At 39.9% G+C, this 19,081-nt stretch overlaps 1 protein-coding gene across 3 annotated transcripts; it reads left to right on the top strand.

Moving 5' to 3' along the window:
- Positions 1-244: 244 nt before the first annotated feature.
- Positions 245-18,910, top strand: acsl1a (acyl-CoA synthetase long chain family member 1a). 3 transcript variants are annotated; one of them, XM_026171147.1, is made up of 21 exons: positions 245-319; positions 10,037-10,249; positions 10,709-10,823; positions 10,905-10,969; positions 11,067-11,168; positions 11,792-11,891; positions 12,021-12,196; positions 12,821-12,853; positions 13,054-13,105; positions 13,217-13,290; positions 13,892-13,969; positions 14,494-14,628; positions 14,731-14,865; positions 15,098-15,193; positions 15,279-15,351; positions 15,443-15,531; positions 16,526-16,642; positions 16,731-16,874; positions 16,990-17,091; positions 17,186-17,257; positions 17,627-18,910. In XM_026171147.1, exons 2-21 carry the CDS (start codon positions 10,055-10,057, stop codon positions 17,765-17,767), a joined length of 2,094 nt encoding a protein of 697 aa, XP_026026932.1. In that variant the 5' UTR covers positions 245-319; positions 10,037-10,054; the 3' UTR covers positions 17,768-18,910. The 3 variants fall into 3 exon arrangements, with proteins under 3 accessions (XP_026026932.1, XP_026026931.1, XP_026026930.1); XM_026171146.1 differs by lacking the exon at positions 245-319 and adding an exon at positions 7,111-7,234; XM_026171145.1 differs by lacking the exons at positions 245-319; positions 13,892-13,969 and adding exons at positions 7,111-7,234; positions 14,020-14,097.
- Positions 18,911-19,081: the final 171 nt, after the last annotated feature.

The following is a 19,081-nucleotide window of genomic DNA, read 5'->3' on the forward strand; positions in this document are numbered from 1 at the left end:
AAACCTCTAAACACTATTCTCCTGAGTAGCAATTAAAAAAAAGTAAGGGTGTCTTAAAATTAGCTAGTATTCGTTAATTACTCGGTTCGGATGTACCTGATTTCATTCACATGGATGTGAAACGCTCTATCGACCGTCACAACTAACTGACCAATGACCGAACGCCTCTCAGACTTTACGAAAGCAACACGTGAAGCCGCCTCTGATTGGCTGGTAGCTGCACCAGCTGAACAAAGTGTAAACCGCCACTGCCGCCCGCCGCTGCTTCTGCTGCCGCTGCTTCCTCAAGAAACGCGTTAAAGTCTGCTGCTGCAAACAGGTTAGTGCCAACATTTGACTCTTAAAAACCGAAAAAAGGCAGCGTAGCTCTGAGCTCCTCTACCGAGGCCCGTGTGCAAAAGTTAGAGCAGGATGAAGCCACCGAAAGGGCTGCTCTTATTGTTGCTTTAAATAGACCAGACCCCAGCCTCGTTTTATGTCTTTTCTCCGCATTATATCTTCGTTTCCGCTAATCTGACGATGAGCAGCATGATATTTAGTGCGTGATCAGAACGAGCTGTTCATTTTTGATGTTTGTGGGTCTGTTTATCAGCGACAAACCCGCGTGTAGGCTGAACGGACCAGCCCTCTGAAAAGAAAACAGACAGGGACACGTAGCAACAGGGATGAAAACGTCACCAACGCCTCTGATGATAATCCTTTTTCTTTTTTTCAAAAAACCTTTTTATTTCATATGTATCATTTCTTTATTACTAACATCACTGCTGATAGTCGGTGTGAGCGTGCTACACGCGCACGTCATTGTTAAATAAAGATAAGAAGTGGACAAGGAGTAACAATGTAACTGTTATCTACTGTGGTGGCATCCCGCCAAATCACTCATAACTCCGCCTGTGGTGTGTGTGTGCGTGCGTGCGTGTGCGTGTGTGAATGAGTGACCAAAGTGGTCCGCACCGGATAGTAGTAGCGCGTGCTGCCGTTTCCTCCAATTTCCACTCAATGTCAAAATGTTGGCGACATCTATTTTGTTTAAAATGAGAACATGGCTTTTAGTGAAGCCACCGCCGTGAACTTGAACTGTTTTGTTTTTTTTCCGCTTTTGGAAAGTTGTAAACTTTGAGAATGAATCTGAAAACAAGGTTTTGCTTTTGCTTTCTGACCACAGTGTGTAGCTGTGCAGGACCGAGTTGCTGTTTTAAGGATGATGTGCTAAGCAACAGGCAGATATTCCAGGAACTTTCCATGTCCTTAACAGTGACCAGTGGAGCATATCATAGTGACACAATGTCTTTGACGTTCTCATTAGAGATCCACCATTGTAGTTTTCTTGGCCTATTCCAATATCTGATTTTTCACCTAGTGTGACTTGCCCATAGTGATTTTTGTGTATTTATTTTGTGATAAAGACTTATTTAAATGTGACATGCTTCTGTAAGTTATATACTTTTCTCTCAACACTGAAAGTAAACTGTCCTGCCCCTGGAAAAAAGTTACAAATAACGAATGAACATGAGTTGCTGTACACCCACCTTTACCTGACATATTTTACCACAACTAACAAGTGCAGCAGATTTATTTATAAAAATAAATGTCTGGTACTTACATAATTTTTCTGTATTTTTTTTATATTGTTACCAGATAACAGATCATCAACCTTTTCCCTTTTTTTTTATTCCTCTCCCCATAACTGATCTGATCCTTTGCTCATACCGAGGCTGCTAGCCATTTTGCCTTTGTTAGCTTCTTAAAAATGTCCACGTTTAAGTGTCTTTTTAAGTTTGTTGTTTCAGATATGTTTGCAGCTTACTTTAGTGACCGTTACGTCGAGTTTGCGTGGGACTATTTGCCTGTGCTGCCATGTGTGAGTAATGCATGCATGACCAGCCAGTCACCAATCCACGTTAAGAACAGTGGAAACTGTGTAATTCTGGTTCCTGGCTGGTCAATCAGTGCATCTCAATTTCTTTCTCCAGAGCTATTCTGACTGGCCTGTGATTGCTGCCCCTTTGAGATTCAGATGGCCATCATTTCCTCTACAGTCAATTGTAGCTCTTTCATTTGCCAGCAGATACTTTATATCTTGCCTACTTGTGCTGGAGGACAACATGCATGTTCCAGATATCAAATTAAACATAAGATTGTTGAGCAGACTCACTTTCATGCATATTAGACAAATCAAGCAGGTTTAACAGCTTGTTGAAATGTGAAACATTCGTGTGTTTAGAATTAACTGCAGATATGAGAAAAACAGCAGGTTTTCCACTCAAAAGCTGGACTGTTTCTGTCATTTCCCCTCAAAGGAAAAAAATCTCTCAGACTAGAAGTCATGGACAGCTGGTAGCCGGTAGTTGGATACTTGAGTATTATGAATAAGTTCCAGCCTCTTCTATAAGAAAGAAAATGAGGTGAAAGTGAATCATAATTGAGTGCTTAGCAGTCAGTTGTTGGTGTACATCACTTTTTGGAGAGCAGCTCTGATATGTGCTTGTGTCTGAAGGCGTTTTTATGCAAACTTCCTCTAACAGGAATCTCTGGAATGCCGCCTGCTGTTTTCCTCCCATTTTAAACCCAATTTTTGAAACACTAGGTAATGCTGTTGCGGTCATGCAGGGCAGTCACATGAACAGTTACCATAAAGATGCAATCGTGTGGGCGGTTTTAGTACTCAAGTAGAGGAGGAGCTTTCATTAAAGCAAACCCAGTATGTGGCACAGCGTGGTTTGCCATGTGGCCTTTAGTCTTTCGACAGTACCAGTATCAGCCTTTCTGTCTGCTTTGGTGCTAGCAAGGTGGAAGGACTGAGCTGGATGATGTTTACACAACAATCAGCTCTGGCGTGCTGCTTTTGTGGCAGATTGCTTATAAAATAAAATAGTAGTTACATTCTTGGAAAAGATGATCCAAAATCAATAGGATCTTGGAGGATCCCCCTTTTTTTCCTCTTAGCACCTCTTTAATGAAAAAACTGCTAAATGGATTCAAGTTTGCCACAAATCCACTGACATTTCTAGCCCTCCATGTGATCTGTGTTAATTAGCACATGTTAGCAAGCACAACTATTTACCGTGTAAATAGTGCTTGCTAAACTTCAGATTGGCAGCAAATCTTAGCGATTTAAAGGATAGTGATGCAAATTAAAGCATAATGATGCTTTTGGGGTTTTATAATGTAATGTTTCACTGTGAAAGCACTATGTTAGGTTGTTTTTTTGCTTTGCCCCAATGGTGTGTCGGGAGTTGTTAAGAGTTGTGTGACCTTTGTCCTACTTAAGCGAGCTCGTCCTCCACCCTCTCTTTCCCCCTCCGCTGTGTGACCATGTGACTTGGAGTGTGTGGTTTCATCAAGGAGGTTATGACCTGCAATCTTTAGTCTGGTTGTCTTGTGCAAGGTCAGGTCATGTGTCCGAAAACCAGGGTTAAAAGTCACAGTCAGCCAGAGGATCGCAGGACATGACAGACTATAGTGAAGCCTCATACGAGTTAAAGCAGGCCTCCTGTAGCTGTGCTGGGATGTCTCTCAGTGTAATGCTGGTCATGTCAGTTGGTCTGCCACGTTGATCACATAAAAATGGGTGGAGGTCTTCTCTTCCTGTGCGCCTTTCAGAGTGCTCCTCATCTGCCACGCTAATCAGGAAAAACTGGTTTGTCAGTTGCCTTTAGGGTGTGTGAATGCCCTTGTGAATTTATACTGTATGCAAGGATATCTCATTACATCCATAAGAATATATTGACTCCTCTTTTTTTTTTTTTTTTTTTTTTTTCTTTTAATCACTTCCTAGGCGCTGTGCTGTGCTTTATTTTCAAACTGTTGAATTACCAGTGAAGTTTTTGGTGTTTCCTCTCACCAGTGAGAAAGCTGTTGTCAAGTTTCAACACATGTTGCATTAAGCCTGGTCTCATCATGAAGAAGTGATGATATCGTGTCTCGGAGTACAAAAAAGTGTGCGCTTTAGTGAGCAATTTAAAGAGGAAAGTCTTTAACAGACCAACAATGATGAAGTGGAGCAGGCACTGATTTATAGATGCGCACGGTGATGATTTACACTGAAATACCATGCTAGTTTCTTTATCTTGGTATATCAGAAAAGAATTGTACTGTTACATATCTCAGTTAAACACAAAGTGCTTTTTAGAAGACCCTAAAATGGGCAAGATGCAGAAGATGCCCTCAGAGATCGGTTTATGATTCACTCTTCTCAGACCATTGCAACCTGACACCACACAGACTTTGCACCAAGGAGCTAGCAGGTTATAACCGTTTAATGTTCGCCTGTATGGACCTTTGTGTTGTCACATGCAACTCCATCAGGGTCAGCGTGCATGTGTGAAAATGGTTTTAGCTACTGTCAAAACCATGTGTTCTCACACAGCAGAAGCAGTGCTTCACTGACACTAACTGATGCTTTTTTATTTCTCAGCTGGACCTACTATTGACCGCATTTGGGTCTGAAAGAGGAAGCCAGTGTGGAAGTGCTTCAAACCTGCATTCTTCCTAATGGCAGGTTATGTGCGTTATGGTCCTATTTTGAGTAAAATAGACAATAAGGGGTATGCTTTAGGGAGTGGCGACTTTGGGATTAACAAGTCCCTGCCATATGAGCGTGCAGCGTCCTTGGTTTCTCAGTTAGTTCCACCGCTCACCTGTGAAGTTTGGTTTCAACAAAAGAAATTTAAACATTTATTTTAGTACAGCCATAACACAACATACGTTATTTAATTTACTTAAAAAAGACACTTACTGTTTTAGTTATACTGTATACCACCCCAGTTCATGTAAAGCTGAGAGAAAGCAGCTGACTTGCTAACATGGGACTATGTTTTATGTGTTTAAAAGCTTAATGTTTAACCCTCCTTTAATAAGGTAGTAATAATGAGATTAAACAGGTTTATCTGATGCTCAACAACTGACTAAGCAGCTCAGTATCACACTGCTTTAAGGTTTCAGATGTCTTGCATCATTCCTCTAAGAGGAACCAAAGCATTTCAGAAGAATTCAAGTATGACTGACCAACTGTGCTTTTTTTGTAGCTTCCTGACTGCGGTAAGAGTGTCTCTTATACCAAACAGCTGTAACCTGCCTGCAAGCTTGAGGCTGTTGCCAACTTATCTTCATGTTCTGTTATGTGTCAAATGAACCCACTGCCCCTCCACCTCTTTTTTCCAGTGCCTTATGTTTGTGGGGTGACTGCCGAGCTGGCTCTGCCATTGGCTCCTCATCCTCCCAGGCCAAGTATGGTTAGTGGGGGGTGGGGGTGGTGGTGGGTGTAGTGGTACCTTTTGCCTCTGACAACTCTTAGCAAAGCATGACACCAGTGTCATGTGCCACTGCTGGCCATCAAACAGAAACGCGTACTCTCAGAGTAGGTCTGTAATGAACACTTGCAAAATAAGATGTGTGAAGATGTCACTCGGTCTGTGCAGCGTGTGGTTTACTGATGCAAATAATAAATTATTGAACCAAGATTGTTAAGTTATTTCTATATAAAACCAATTAAAACAAAATCAGGCTTATAAAACAATATTTTTAAAATATTAACACAACACAAAACACAATCAAATCTCCAAATTTCTTAGGTTTGTATTTTAAAATGTTAAATGATTTTATAAACTCATTCTTAATTTATTAGGTCATTTGGATCCCTGCAGGCTGTCTTGTATGGTAGGCTAGTGTAGGATTTTTGCATCAGTGTGATCTGTAAATAAAGGAGTGGATACAATGACATTGCCTTTGTACCTGATGAAGATCAGTGTGGCATAAACACTGTAATTTAATAAAGGGGTTAGTAGTAAGCGAGACATGTGCATGAGTTACATTTAGTCATTTTTTTGGGACCTTTTTTTTCTCTGTTGCTCATTAAGGAGTTCAGAGATTTTGAACGAGTTGTTTATCAGTGTGAAACCCAACTTATGCTAATGAGGTCCTATTTTTAAATGTATACTTTACTTATGATCAACAGGTCCAGAAAAACAGCTGTAAAAACGGTGTCCCGTGAATGTTTTGAAACATGATATAAATAAAAATATGGAAGAAACACCCTTCAACCATGTTAATTTTCAGTTTGTCCATCAGAGGGCGCACTGAAATTTCATGTTTGTTTGGATCACTACAGTTAAATAACTAAAAATGTAAGAAATGTAAACAAAATCTATTTACATTCTGTGTGTCCCAAAGAAAGAAAAATATCAGCCGATATATCAGAATATCACATTTAAATCACAGAATATCGGTGATTTAAATGTGATATTCTGTATTCAGTATCAGTCTTAAAAATTAAAAATGGCTTGAACTCTTAAAATTATTCATATCCACACTGAGTTTTCTTGACTCCATGCATGTCTACATTTTAGCCTGCATGCTTCCTTTACTTTTCACAAAAATCTGCATTCACTTTGTTCAATATAGCCACAACTTATCACACTTATTCGACTCAGTCCACGATTTGCTAGAGCCAGAAGACTTTAAATCCATGTAGAAACTGTGTAATACACTAAATGTCCAGACTCACAAATAAACTCGTCTTAGTTAGCCATCATTTTTTGGAAATGTTATTTTATTCATCTTAGACACGAAGGACTCTGCACATATGGTTTGCACACATTATTTGGTGACTTTGTACATTCTGAGACGAGTGTATGTTGGTGTCGACATCTCTGCTAGATCAGGTCTGTCAACATATCTATCACACAGAATACACAGCATGACATATAATCAGTACGTACCTCTTTGTTCCACAGCTTCATTAGATTGGCTGCTCAGCAACACAAGAACTTAACACTCCGTTTGTGTAGATAAAGACAATGTGTGATAAGATACTGGTGATTCACTCTTGAATAAACATAAATAAAAATGCTCGAATCACTCAGATCAGCTTTCAGTTTGTTCTGAGCTTTTTCTAAGATTACTTTTAAGCTACTTTTACAAACAGACAAATGCACACCTGTGTTCACAAACACAAAAAGCTCACATCAGTAAAGAAACCGGCAATGAGTTTGAGTTACCCGTTAGCTAAACAGTACCTCAGTGAGTGACTTGTGTGGTGTGTGTGTGTGTGTGTGTGTGTGTGTGTGTTTCTGTTTGAAAGGGGCGTGTTTCTGCTATTCATAGTTGTGAGAACTTCAGAGGTCTATTAGAGGTCAGTCTGAGTCCTTCTAATAGCAACTGCAGCAGCACAGGGCCTTTCAAATATCCACTGTGGCCACGGTCTCGACCTTTCTTCAGACACACGCTGTGAGCAGTGAGTAAAGAGATTGATTTTTATTTCTGCCTGTCAATAATCAGTGCTTAGATTTGTGAAAATGTACTTAGCTGCACTTAAGGTTGTCCTTGAGGTGATTTGAAAGAGATGTTATTGCTGCTTCTCTTTTTTATGGTGTTTAAAAATACAGTTTAATCTAACGTTTATGATTTCGGAACCTTTTTTTTTCCTTCCGAGAGGATAAACGGATCCGAACACTTGTAATGAATGTAGCCTTTACTTTGTGGTTTGTTCTTCAATATAAAAATTCTCATCTCAGCTCAGTTTACAGTAGTTATTTGTCATTTAACATGTGTATATATAAATTTAATTGAATCCACAATTATAAGTCAATGACAGCGTCACTGCAGAACTTTGTGCCAGTTGGCAGTGGTTCCATTTGTCACAGGTTTGTTGATAATAATAGAAGTAGGTGAAAAGTCAATTGTTGTTGCTGCTCGCTCATTTACCCCACAGAGGTCAAAAGAGTTAAACAAAGTTCATGTGCTTCCAGCCGCCCAGGCTGATTTAAAAAAAAAAAAAAAAAAAAAAGTGAGCTGCACAGAAGGCAGCGTGAAAAGTTGTAGCTCTAAATGATTATTTAATGTGCTGCTTCCATATTAACTCGTAATAATTAAAAAAATTCTAGTTGACTATTTTAGTGAATTTAAATAGCTTTTTCCTTCTTCGGGCTTCTCTTATTTCATTTAACATGTCATTAAAAATCAGGCATTCAGCCTACTTGTGACTCACTTTTATTGTTGTATGAATATTTTATTAGAATAGAGCCATATGTCCATGAGAGTGAAGAGCGAGCCCAGCCCAGTGAGCTCATTTCTAAACCATCCAAAGCAGAAAGCTTCTCTTCCTTTTGTTCAGCATCTGCGGTCGCCCATCTTGTTATATTTCCACTGAGGTTTGTGATCAGGAAATGTGTCAGGAGTCATTTTTATTTCCCATGTCCTTGTTGTCAAATGCACAGCTGTTGAATGGGATAGCACATCCTCTTCTTTTTCTTCTATTAACAACATCAGTTAAAAAAAAAAAAATTCACCTGCACAATTTAAAAGACAAAGATAACAAATAACACAGTGCAGCAGGGGATAAAGTTGACCTTGAAGCTGCCATCTATTTCATATATGAAAAAATATCATTGTTATGGAAAAACACAACATTTGCACACAATAAATGATCTGACTACATAAAATGAATGTCAGATTACTGAAATGTTTTCAAATGAAGTAGAAGAACTGTGGAAAATTACCTCTGCAAGGGAGGAAGTTAGGAAATAAAGCTGAGTAATCATGTACCTGTGAGGTGACATTAAAGTGAGTCTGCTTAGGGAGATTTCCTTTGCTAGAATATAACTTATAAATAAAGGCACATACTAGATGGATATTGACGTCATAAATAGCAGAAATCTTAAGCTTCCAAATAAAGGAACAGATGCGATATATGACTGAACACGATGCAGTCCTAACAAAACACTTCTGTAAGAGTTCTGCAGAGAGCAGCAGGAAACGTACTCGCTCAAACTACATTACAAAAGGAAAGATGGGGATAAATGAAACTATTAATCATTAAGGAAACTGGTTTTAAGTGCAAGATGGCTAACCCTCCTCATTGTATCAGTGGATTTGTTGATTTTTCTGCTAACCCAGCCAGTATGCTTTTTCAAGCGCTTATCAACCATAATTCCCAGGAGCTGATATTTGCGGCATTTCAACAAACGTGATTATAATTTTTGATTATTTTTTATATATATATATATATATATCTATATATATATATTAATTAAAAAAAAAAAAAAACTGGATGTTTTAAACACAAACGTAATTACGTATTTTCATTTTCCAGTATTCATAATCACATTTACATCCAATGTTTGACTCATTGTAAGTCTGGTACTCAGATTTTGAAACCACAGAAGAAGAAAAAAAAACAGTTGCAGTGAAGAGTTGGTTCATTACTGAATCACTGAGCTGTGCTGCTGCTCCATCTCTGCGGTGAGCCTCGGATGATTCACTCTTAGTTTATCCTTGAAGCTTTTATTTTGCGCAGTACGTTTTTGTGTTAACGCGTCAGTTTGCCAGAAATAGGTGTTTGTGTCAGAGAAAAGTGAAAGCTGTAGACGTGATATAGTCCTTTTAAAAACATTTGGCTTTTGAGATCGTGTTACAGCAGTTTTACAGCAAATATTAATGTCAAACCTGAGATCACTAGGCTGGGTCGGGATTCATGTGTAGCTAACAGAAGGTTTATAGGGTAAATCATGCCTGTTTTTTAAGCTGATGCTTTAGTTTTATAGAGTACATTTCTGTATGTGTTCCTGTTGTAATGTGAAGGTCAGAATGTATTATTAAAACAACGGTTTAGCCTGGTTTGTTTGATTCCTTATAGCCTCAGAAAAGAGTCTGGCCCTTTAAACATGTTGCATGATGAGAAATGAGAAATATTACCCTGGAGCCTACAGGTGGATGGCAGGGTGGTGTAGGTTGGAAAAGCAGCAGCACTAACGTGTCTGAGGGACAGATGGCAGATTTCTTTACAGCTAAAACAAACCACAAAACCAGGGCCTGTGTTTCGAACATGATGTGAGAAAAGTGAGGCCATGAAACTGTTCAGTTTGAGTTGCCAGCATCAAGTAGCTTCAGGCTCTTTACAGAATTTCACTAAATGGAAAAAGTTCCTATTACAGTCATATTATGTGCTAAATATTTCACTTCTCCACACAAGTCTCTGAGCTAAATTAAAACTAAAACTTGAGACCAATGACATTTATTGTTTTCTGTTTTTCTGCAGGTTCACTGCAAAACGACCATGCAGGCTCAGGAGGTCCTGAGACAGCTGCGGATTCCCGAGCTGGATGACTTTCGGCAGTACGTCCGAGGCTTTCCCACCAACGCCCTCATGGGTATGGGTGCCTTCGCGGCCATCACCACCTACTGGTTTGCCACCCGTCCAAAAGCCCTCAAACCACCCTGTGATCTTGGACTGCAGTCAGTGGAGTTACCAGTGAGTGATCTCTTCTTTTTTTTTTTTTTCCTCCAGTTAAACTCTCTGGATTTAGGTTTCGGTTTTACGGTCATATTTGTTAGTGGAATTTCCGAGGTTTGATCCCTTTTACAGTGACGCTGGGCAAAAAGCACTGAACAGTTGACTTCATTCACTGGAAATGTTAATGGATTTTCTCCACAAACTCAATCACAGCTGGCGTTAGTGTCAGTTTTAGGAGTTACAAGCCATGACTTCATCACTTCCTGTTACATTAAAAGTACTAAAATGTTTTTCACACAGTCACTGTTGGTGCTGCTGATGAACGGGGCCTCATTGAATGTTGTTTTATTATTTCAGGGTGCACAATGTTGTCACTTGTAGCCCAGTCTTTGCATTGGAGCTCATGAGTAGATAAACGTGTTAAGGGATCATGGCGAGTTTGCTAATTATTAGTTAATGAACTCTGTTTCCTTGCAGGGTGGTGAGCGTGCGAGAAGATCGGTGTTGTGCGAAGACGGCTCTTACCTGACACACTACTACGACGATGCACGCACGTTATACGAGGTGTTTCTACGAGGGCTCAGAGTATCAAGTCAGTGTCTCTCTTGTACTTGCTAAATGTGAGAAATCCCCAAAGACGCTGATGTTGGATAAACGTTTCTTTCTTTTGCAGATAATGGACCTTGTCTAGGATCGAGGAAACCAAACCAGCCATATGAATGGCAGACTTATAAAGAGGTTAGATGGGCACCACGGACATGCCAGTGTGGGATTTTACAACCATCAAAGTGGGAATTTATTTTAAAAACTGGATTTAATTTTATTTTTTGCACAGGTAATAGATAGAGGAGAATGCATCGGCTCCGCCCTCCTTCACAGAGGACACTCTCACACAGGAGACAAATTCATCGGCATCTTCTCTCAGAACAGACCAGAGGTAAAACTTACGTCATCCTCTCATGTTATCCTACGGTGTTTCTGTTATCACTAACCACAAGCTAACTGCATTCCTGCGTTACAAGGGCAGATTAAAAGGGTAAATTTATACTGCGGACACTCCTCTTTAACTGAGGAGATATTTGTTTGGTAATTTCATAGTAGATCAGCAGTTTCTGAAATACTGAGATCAGCCCATCTGGTACTAACAACCATTTCATGCTCAGAGTCATGATGCTCATGTTGAACTTGAGTAGGTCATCTTGACCATGTCTGTAGACATAAAAGCAGGTTGCTACCCTGTAATTTGCTGATTTACATTAATGAGCAGCTGAACAGGTGATCCTTGCAAAGTGTCTGGTTTAGTGTAGACACACTGCACACTTCTGATGGGAGACCTGGTAGAAAGAGTTAGGTAATGACTAATTCATCCATCTGACATAAATACTGTTTGAAGCTGTTATATTGTTAGTCAAAAGGTGTATCAGATATTGAACTCTTTCCAAATTTTCCATTAAGATCTCTGTGACATAAATGATTCTTGTAGCATTACCAAGTTGTTTATTGTTCTTTTTCCTTTTTTTCCATGGCTGAACTCAAATGAATGATACTGTTTCTGTGCAGTGGACTATTACAGAGCTCGCCTGTTACACGTACTCCTTGGTGGCTGTGCCGCTGTATGACACACTCGGCGCTGATGCCATTGACTACATTATTGATAGAGGTATAAAAAAGGGCACCATCTCACACTAACCACATATCGCCTGCAGCACTGTCAGAGTGCTTTATAAATCAAGGGCCGTGACGATGGAAGATTAAATTAATGGTTCGCTTGGCGCCGTCTGTTTCACAGCCGACATCTCAACGGTGATCTGTGATGTCCCTGAAAAGGCCCGGATGATTCTGGATTGTGTGAGCGGAAAAGCACGAGCGGTGAAGATGATTATTCTCATCGAGGCGTTTGACAGCGACCTGGTGACCCGCGCAAAGGAGAACGGCATCGAGATCCTGAGTTTAAAGGAGCTGGAGGTGAGAATAAGAATCGGATTTGTCATTTTTGAGTTTCACAAATGTTCATTCTTGATGTGCAGAGCAAATTGTGTCATCTTCTGTGTTATGTCTGCACTATAGAGAGTAGTCCCCAGAAAGTTGATTCTGTTCATCTTGACGTAGATTGTCACTGGGAGGAACGTTTCGTCACTCATCCAAGTGACTTCTTCAGTCCCAGCTGACTGCAGGTTTCTTCAACCTTATGAACAGTACATAATGGCATAATGCTCTTTGATTAATTCTTATGACCATTTTCATATTATTGATCAAGAAACTGACCTCACAGCCGATTCTTCAACAGTGGTGCTATTTTCAGTCATTATGCAAATATACTGTTTATAAGGTTGAAGAAACCTGCAGTCAGCTGAGACTGAGTAATGCCTTACCGGGATGATTAAGCATGCATCAAGACACTGTTGAATAGAACTGTAATTTTGTTGCATGCATGTAAAAATGACTGTGAAGGCGACTCTGGTTCGAATATTTCAGCCTGTTTCTGTTTGTGTTTTTGAAACCATCCAGCCGTGTTCGAGCTAAGTAGAAATCAGACCCTTATCAGGACTTCCTGCAGATGTACTAATTTTTGTACATTTTTGTTTCCAGGCCTTGGGTAAAGCTAACCTCAAGCAACCAGTGGTGAGTAGGAACAGCACGCCATCTTTATCTGATCTACTGACAACATGAGTTTTTTTTAAAGGCTCTTCTTTTAGACTAAATTACTCCAGTGAGAGTCATTGGTGAAACTTCGATGAATTTGCTTGATCAACTGGTGTCCATCTTAAAAAAATAAGTATTTTAAATGTAATAGACGTATCAGTGTTGCTCTGTGATTACAGCCTCCTAAACCAAATGACCAGGCTCTTATCTGCTTTACCTCTGGAACAACAGGTGAGTACGGGGTTGTTATTGCGTTAACATTTCAGAAATGTTATGTTTTTATGTTATATATCATCATAATTGTTTTTTATTGTGTTTGTTTTGCTTAAACTTTACTTTCAGGATACCCAAAAGGTGCAATGATTTCTCATGAAAACGTAGTCTGCAACACTGGCGCTTTCATTAAATTGACCAAGGTAAACAAACCCACCCACCGGCACTCTAATATTTTCAATTGGTTGATCTCACTGAAACCTTTCCAAACAATAATAACACAGAGGCTCTGGGTCGCCTTCAGGTTGTCATCAGACTGTAAGAAATCATGTATCCTCTTTTTTTTTTTCATGTACTCCTTTAAAGATGCGATAAATGAACATCAAAGATGAGAAAGAAAGGCAACACCTGATTTAAAAAAAAAAAAAAAAAGCATTAAGTCTCAGTTCTTAATTAAGTTAAATGGCGTTTTGAAGTACACCACCTGTTGTATAACGAATGTAAAGGTAGATTATAGAAAAACAAACCATGTCATTGAATTTATTTGCTAAATGTAATAAAAAAAGCCAAAATCTTCATCCATCTTTGTAGAAGCTGATTCGGAACAGTTCAATCAAACATTTTCTTTTGTTCTCATACGTTTTTTTTCTACGTCAGATGGAAAAAAACATGAAGCTGACTCATGGCTCTAATATCCCTGTCTGGCCCCTGTTGCCTCTCCTTGATTCCTCTTTGTATTTTCCTCTGTCCGTCTGTCTTGCTCCCTCGTCTGTCCCGTCCTGTGTGGTCTCATGCGTCGTCTAGGAAACACTGAAGCCCTCAAGTAAAGATGTGCTCATCTCCTTCCTGCCTTTGGCCCATATGTTTGAGCGTGTAGTGGAGGTAAAGTACAGAGTGCTTCACCTGCATGTGTTTTGTGTGTTCCTCTGCAGGTAAACTGCATGCTGAACGCCAATGACATTCACGTATCCTATCTCCCTCTAGCTCACATGTTTGAGAGGGTTGTGGAGGTATGTTGCTTACCTTAAGATGCACAATGAATTTATCAGTGGAGGTAATATTTAGGAGTCAGCAGAGAAGGACTGCTAGTATAATGTTTGTGAGACATGAGATGTGAGACCCCTTAATGCCTAGCGTATAGTATTTGATACATGTGTTTTTGAGTTTTATCAGCAGTGTGAATTATACAATTAAAGGTTTAAAATTTGTGCACTCCTTCATGTTTTCCACAGTTGTCCAGTAGGTCAGATTAGAGTCTTTGGCAGACCGATTCTGGCCCTTGTGCCTTACATGTGACTCCCCCGCCTTAGTGTGTTTAGATGCAGCATTAGTGCCCTCGTGTGGTCAAAAATATCATTTTTAATTTGTCAAAGTTGGAATGAGCAGCATCTTTTCCCCTCCATCAGTATGTCGTACTCGTCCACGGGGCTCGAATCGGCTACTTCCAAGGGGACATTCGACTCTTGATGGATGATCTGAAAACACTCCAGCCAACAGTTTTCCCTGTTGTCCCCCGCCTCCTCAACCGCATGTTTGACAAGGTCAGTTTATGCTGTTTATGTGCTTTTGTGGTCAGAAGTGCCGTTTCTCTGGTCTGCTGCTTTGCACGAAACACGATTTGGATATTTCTCATTGCTCTGCAGGTTTTTGGTCAAGCCAACACGCCACTGAAAAGATGGCTGCTTGATTTTGCCTTCAGAAGGAAAGAGGCGGAGCTTAAAAATGGAGTGGTCCGAAAAGACAGCATGTGGGACACACTCATCTTCAAGAAAGTGCAGGTAAACACGAAACACTTTAAAGCACTTGGAGATGTTACGTGCCACCTAACAATCTTTCAAAGAGCACGTACACTAAAGAGGAACAAAGACACAAAATGGATAAACACGCCCACACATTTGACCTTTTCGTCAAAATTATTTTGTTAAATGAATCTGCAGCGGTTTTTGTGTTGCATAATAAATTAGTTTTGAGTTGACATTTTGGAGCTTTCATGTTTGTTTTGCACTGTAGGCGAGCCTCGGCGGCCGTGTGAGACTCATGATTACAGGAGCAGCCCCGGTATCCCCGACCATCCTGACTTTCCTGAGAGCTGCTCTCGGCTGTCAGGTGAGCCACATTCACAGTCATCTCATCTGTAATTTTTTTTAATACTTTGTTTATGAATATCATTAATAACGTAAACGTTTTCCAGTTTTATGAAGGTTACGGTCAGACTGAATGCACAGCTGGCTGTACCATGTCGATGCCTGGGGACTGGTCAGCAGGTAAAATATAAGACTTTCACTAAATTTTGCAATTTGTAGACACAGTGATGCTTGTAAGAATGAAACGACACTATGACTGCTCTGTCATCAGGTCACGTTGGGCCTCCTCTGCCCTGCAATGCTGTTAAACTGGTGGATGTGGCAGAAATGAATTATCTGGCAGCCAATGGAGAGGGAGAGGTGAGGAATAGGATTCGTCGAATGCATACGGCCATTACGGAGACTTGCAGTCAGTTTTCACACAACCATACATCCCTGTAGAAAAAAGTACTGCTTACTGCTTCTATAGGAATTAAGAGCAGCCAGGTGGTGATATACAACTGATCATCAGAAGGGTGTGAGCACCTCTGTGACACACAGCATAATTTAAAAAAAAAAAAAAAAGACTGAACAGGCTCGGCTTGTTTTAGAAGGGTTGCCAAGACCAGGCAGCTTCTCCTTTCCTTTAAAAAGAACATGTCGGGTTTGCAAAGTTGCATCTGAACAAGTCGTGAGATCAAACTGTTTGCTCACAATGCACAGCTTCATGTTTGGGGCAAAGCCACACACAGCATATCAGCACAAACACTTCATACCAGGTGTCAGCACGGTGGTGGAGGGGTGATGACTTGCACTTGTTTTGCTAAAGTCAAATGTGAGCCCATCTGTCTGACAGCTGAAGCTCGTCTTTTTTTCTTGGTACATGGCTGTGAGCAGATTTCTAGAGGCCAAAACTGAATTTATTGTTTTAATAACATGAACTTTGTGTAACAGGATCCAGAATTTTTTATTTTTTTTTTTAAAGAAAAAGAAGCAAAAACGCGACACGGAATTTAAATGCAAAACTATTATAAACATATTAAAGAACCACAATATGTATTTAAGTGACACATTTCTTCTATAAAACTAACATGGAAATTGTATTATTTTGAAACTAGCCTCAGTGTCCTGAGGTTTACATTATCCTCATACATTTTTAATTCAATATTCTACCACATAATTAGAAGCTTGCCTTAGATACAACAAAAGGAAACCCTTTAAAGGAGAGGCTGTCCTTTAACATTTGAAATCAATGTTGGCTTCAAACGGGGACGTGAGCGAGAAACTATTTGTAAAAACAAAATGTAGCGGGGTTGATATAAAAACAAGAACAACAAACCAAACAGCTTCTTATTTATAATCTCGGTTGTTGTAGGTGTGCGTCAAAGGACCAAATGTATTCCAGGGATACCTGAAAGATCCTGACAGAACAGCTGAGGCTATTGATAAGGATGGATGGCTGCACACTGGTGACATTGGGAAATGGCTTCCTGTGAGTAAAACGGGCTGAGTGGTGATGCGAATGGTGATGATCACTGTGCATAAACCTAAACTTACATTGCTCTTGTGGTTCCCTGCAGAATGGCACTCTGAAGGTTATTGACAGAAAGAAACACATTTTTAAGCTGGCACAGGGAGAGTACATCGCCCCGGAGAAAATTGAAACCATCTATGTTCGCAGCGACCCCGTGGCCCAGGTGTTTGTTCATGGTGACAGCTTACAGGTAAGGCTTAAATCTCAGACTTTTGTTTCTTTTTCTTTTTCTTTTTTTTTTAAATCTACACAAATAGTCTGTCTGAAGCATTTGATTCTCATCTGGTCCATGTTGTGTTTTAAAGGCATGCCTGGTGGGGATAGTGGTGCCCGATCCTGACTTCTTACCTATTTGGGCCAAGAAAAAAGGGTTTGAAGGCTCTTACTCTGAGCTGTGTGACAACAAGGTCCGATTTATTACCATCAGCAATCTGAACGTGGACTCTCACTCTGTATGCCTGTGTAACATCTTCTGACCTTTTTTTTTGCTTTTGCTTTTAGGATGTGAAGAAGGCAATTCTGGAGGACATCTTGAATTTGGGCAAAGAAACGGGACTCAAGTCTTTTGAACAGGTGACTGGTCCTGTCTAACTTCAAGCACAGCCAGTGCTTCCCACAAACAGACTTCATTTGAACTGAATGTCCACTGAAGTAAATTTGGAAAATAATTTTAGTTTTTCCACTCAAGGAAAATATTGCCAGGAAATTAATGGTGCACAATCACTTTGGTTTTATTTTGAAAGATCCAAACATGTCACTGTGACTGTGCTAATCTCTCATCTTTTTTACATGAAAAAGCACGAGTGAGTCTCTTTCTGGTTTCAGTGCAAGATTTACACTTCAGAGACCCAGAATTTTGCAATATATGCATCCTTAAAAATTATTTGCAGCAATACTTAAGTCAATGTTTGCTCTGTCATTTATCTTTTTTCCCCTCTGCAGGTGAGGGACATTGTGTTACATCCCGAGATGTTCTCTATCCAGAACGGTCTGCTGACTCCAACCCTGAAAGCCAAGAGGACTGAGCTTCGGAGCCACTTCAGAGAACAGATCGATGAACTCTATGCCAAAATTAAGATGTAAGCCAAGTTCAAGGAGTATTATAGGGAAGCCATTCAGAGACAGCCAGAACCAAACAGTGTGCTGAGGGAATCCGTCTCACTTTCTCTGCAAGTGACAATCTTAACAGTTATATGGGGGAAAAGCTTTCAGGATAATTGGATAATGAATTTTAAAAGTGCATTTTATCCCCACTTTGATCAATAATCACACAGATCCATTATCCCAGCTAACACTGGCTAACTGGCAAAGAGATCCGCAGAACCCGCACCAAGTTTCTTGTGTAGTTTATCCAAGAATAAGGGTTAAAATGGCACAGAGGAAGTTTGACTTCTGCTTTTATGTATGACAACTTCACGGTCAGAAAGGTGAATCCTGAAAACATTTCTGCTAGTTTTATTCGTGAGAGCAACAAGAGAAAATCTTTGAAAATACTTCTACAACAGTGACAGATATTAACTATTTATATGCCATGACATTTCATGCTTTGGTTATCTATTTAAGGGGATATTTAATATCATCTTTTTGTAAATAGTGTATCTGCTGGAAAATTTGTGTACAGGGTACCATGCCAGATACTCTGTAGCTTCCCTGCATTCCCATATTTCTCAGTGCTGCCGGCTGAAGGACTTTGATGAGGTTTTTGGTTAACAGCCTACTGAAAATCATGTTGGTTCACAGATTTTGGGCTTTTGTTTTTGGTGTTATTTTTAAATGTTGCATGTAACATATTCACTGTTGCTTTCTAAATGCCTGACATTGCATTGCCAAAAGCTGAGGAATGAAGCTGCACAACCATCATTTGTATATTCTGCAAGTATTTGGGGTAAAAATAGTAACAGTGATTTTTATCGTTGATCAAACAGTTTCCATGTCCTTTGCAAAATCAGCAGTCTTCATTTCAGCCATTTGAAAAAAAATTTTTTGTTTTTTGTGAATGCCGGTTTTCTGACTGATGAATGATCGTGATGTACATCCAATCGTGTCAAAGACCTCTTAACAGCACAAGCTGTACTGTTTAGTTGGTTTTTTTTAATGACTTGTGATCTCAAAAAGGGAGAACGGTCCAGTTTTGTGCTATAATGGAAAGTGTATCTGTCAAATGTACCAAATAAACACAACATGGTCGTGCAGTTGTTAGCACTGTCACCTCATAGCAAAAAGGTCCTCCATGCTGCCATTCGGTGTGGTATTTGTGTGTGTTCTGTCCAGGTACTTCCAGGGAGTGTTTATAACATTAGCAGGAGCAGTGAAGGCAGCCTGGAGATGGTGGAGAAGATGACCTCAAACAGAAACTTGGTCAAAGATTTAATCTAGTGTGGTCTGCGGTGCTGATCT

This window comes from Astatotilapia calliptera, chromosome 6, assembly GCF_900246225.1.
Source record: "Astatotilapia calliptera chromosome 6, fAstCal1.2, whole genome shotgun sequence".
In the NCBI taxonomy this organism is placed as follows: domain Eukaryota; kingdom Metazoa; phylum Chordata; class Actinopteri; order Cichliformes; family Cichlidae; genus Astatotilapia; species Astatotilapia calliptera.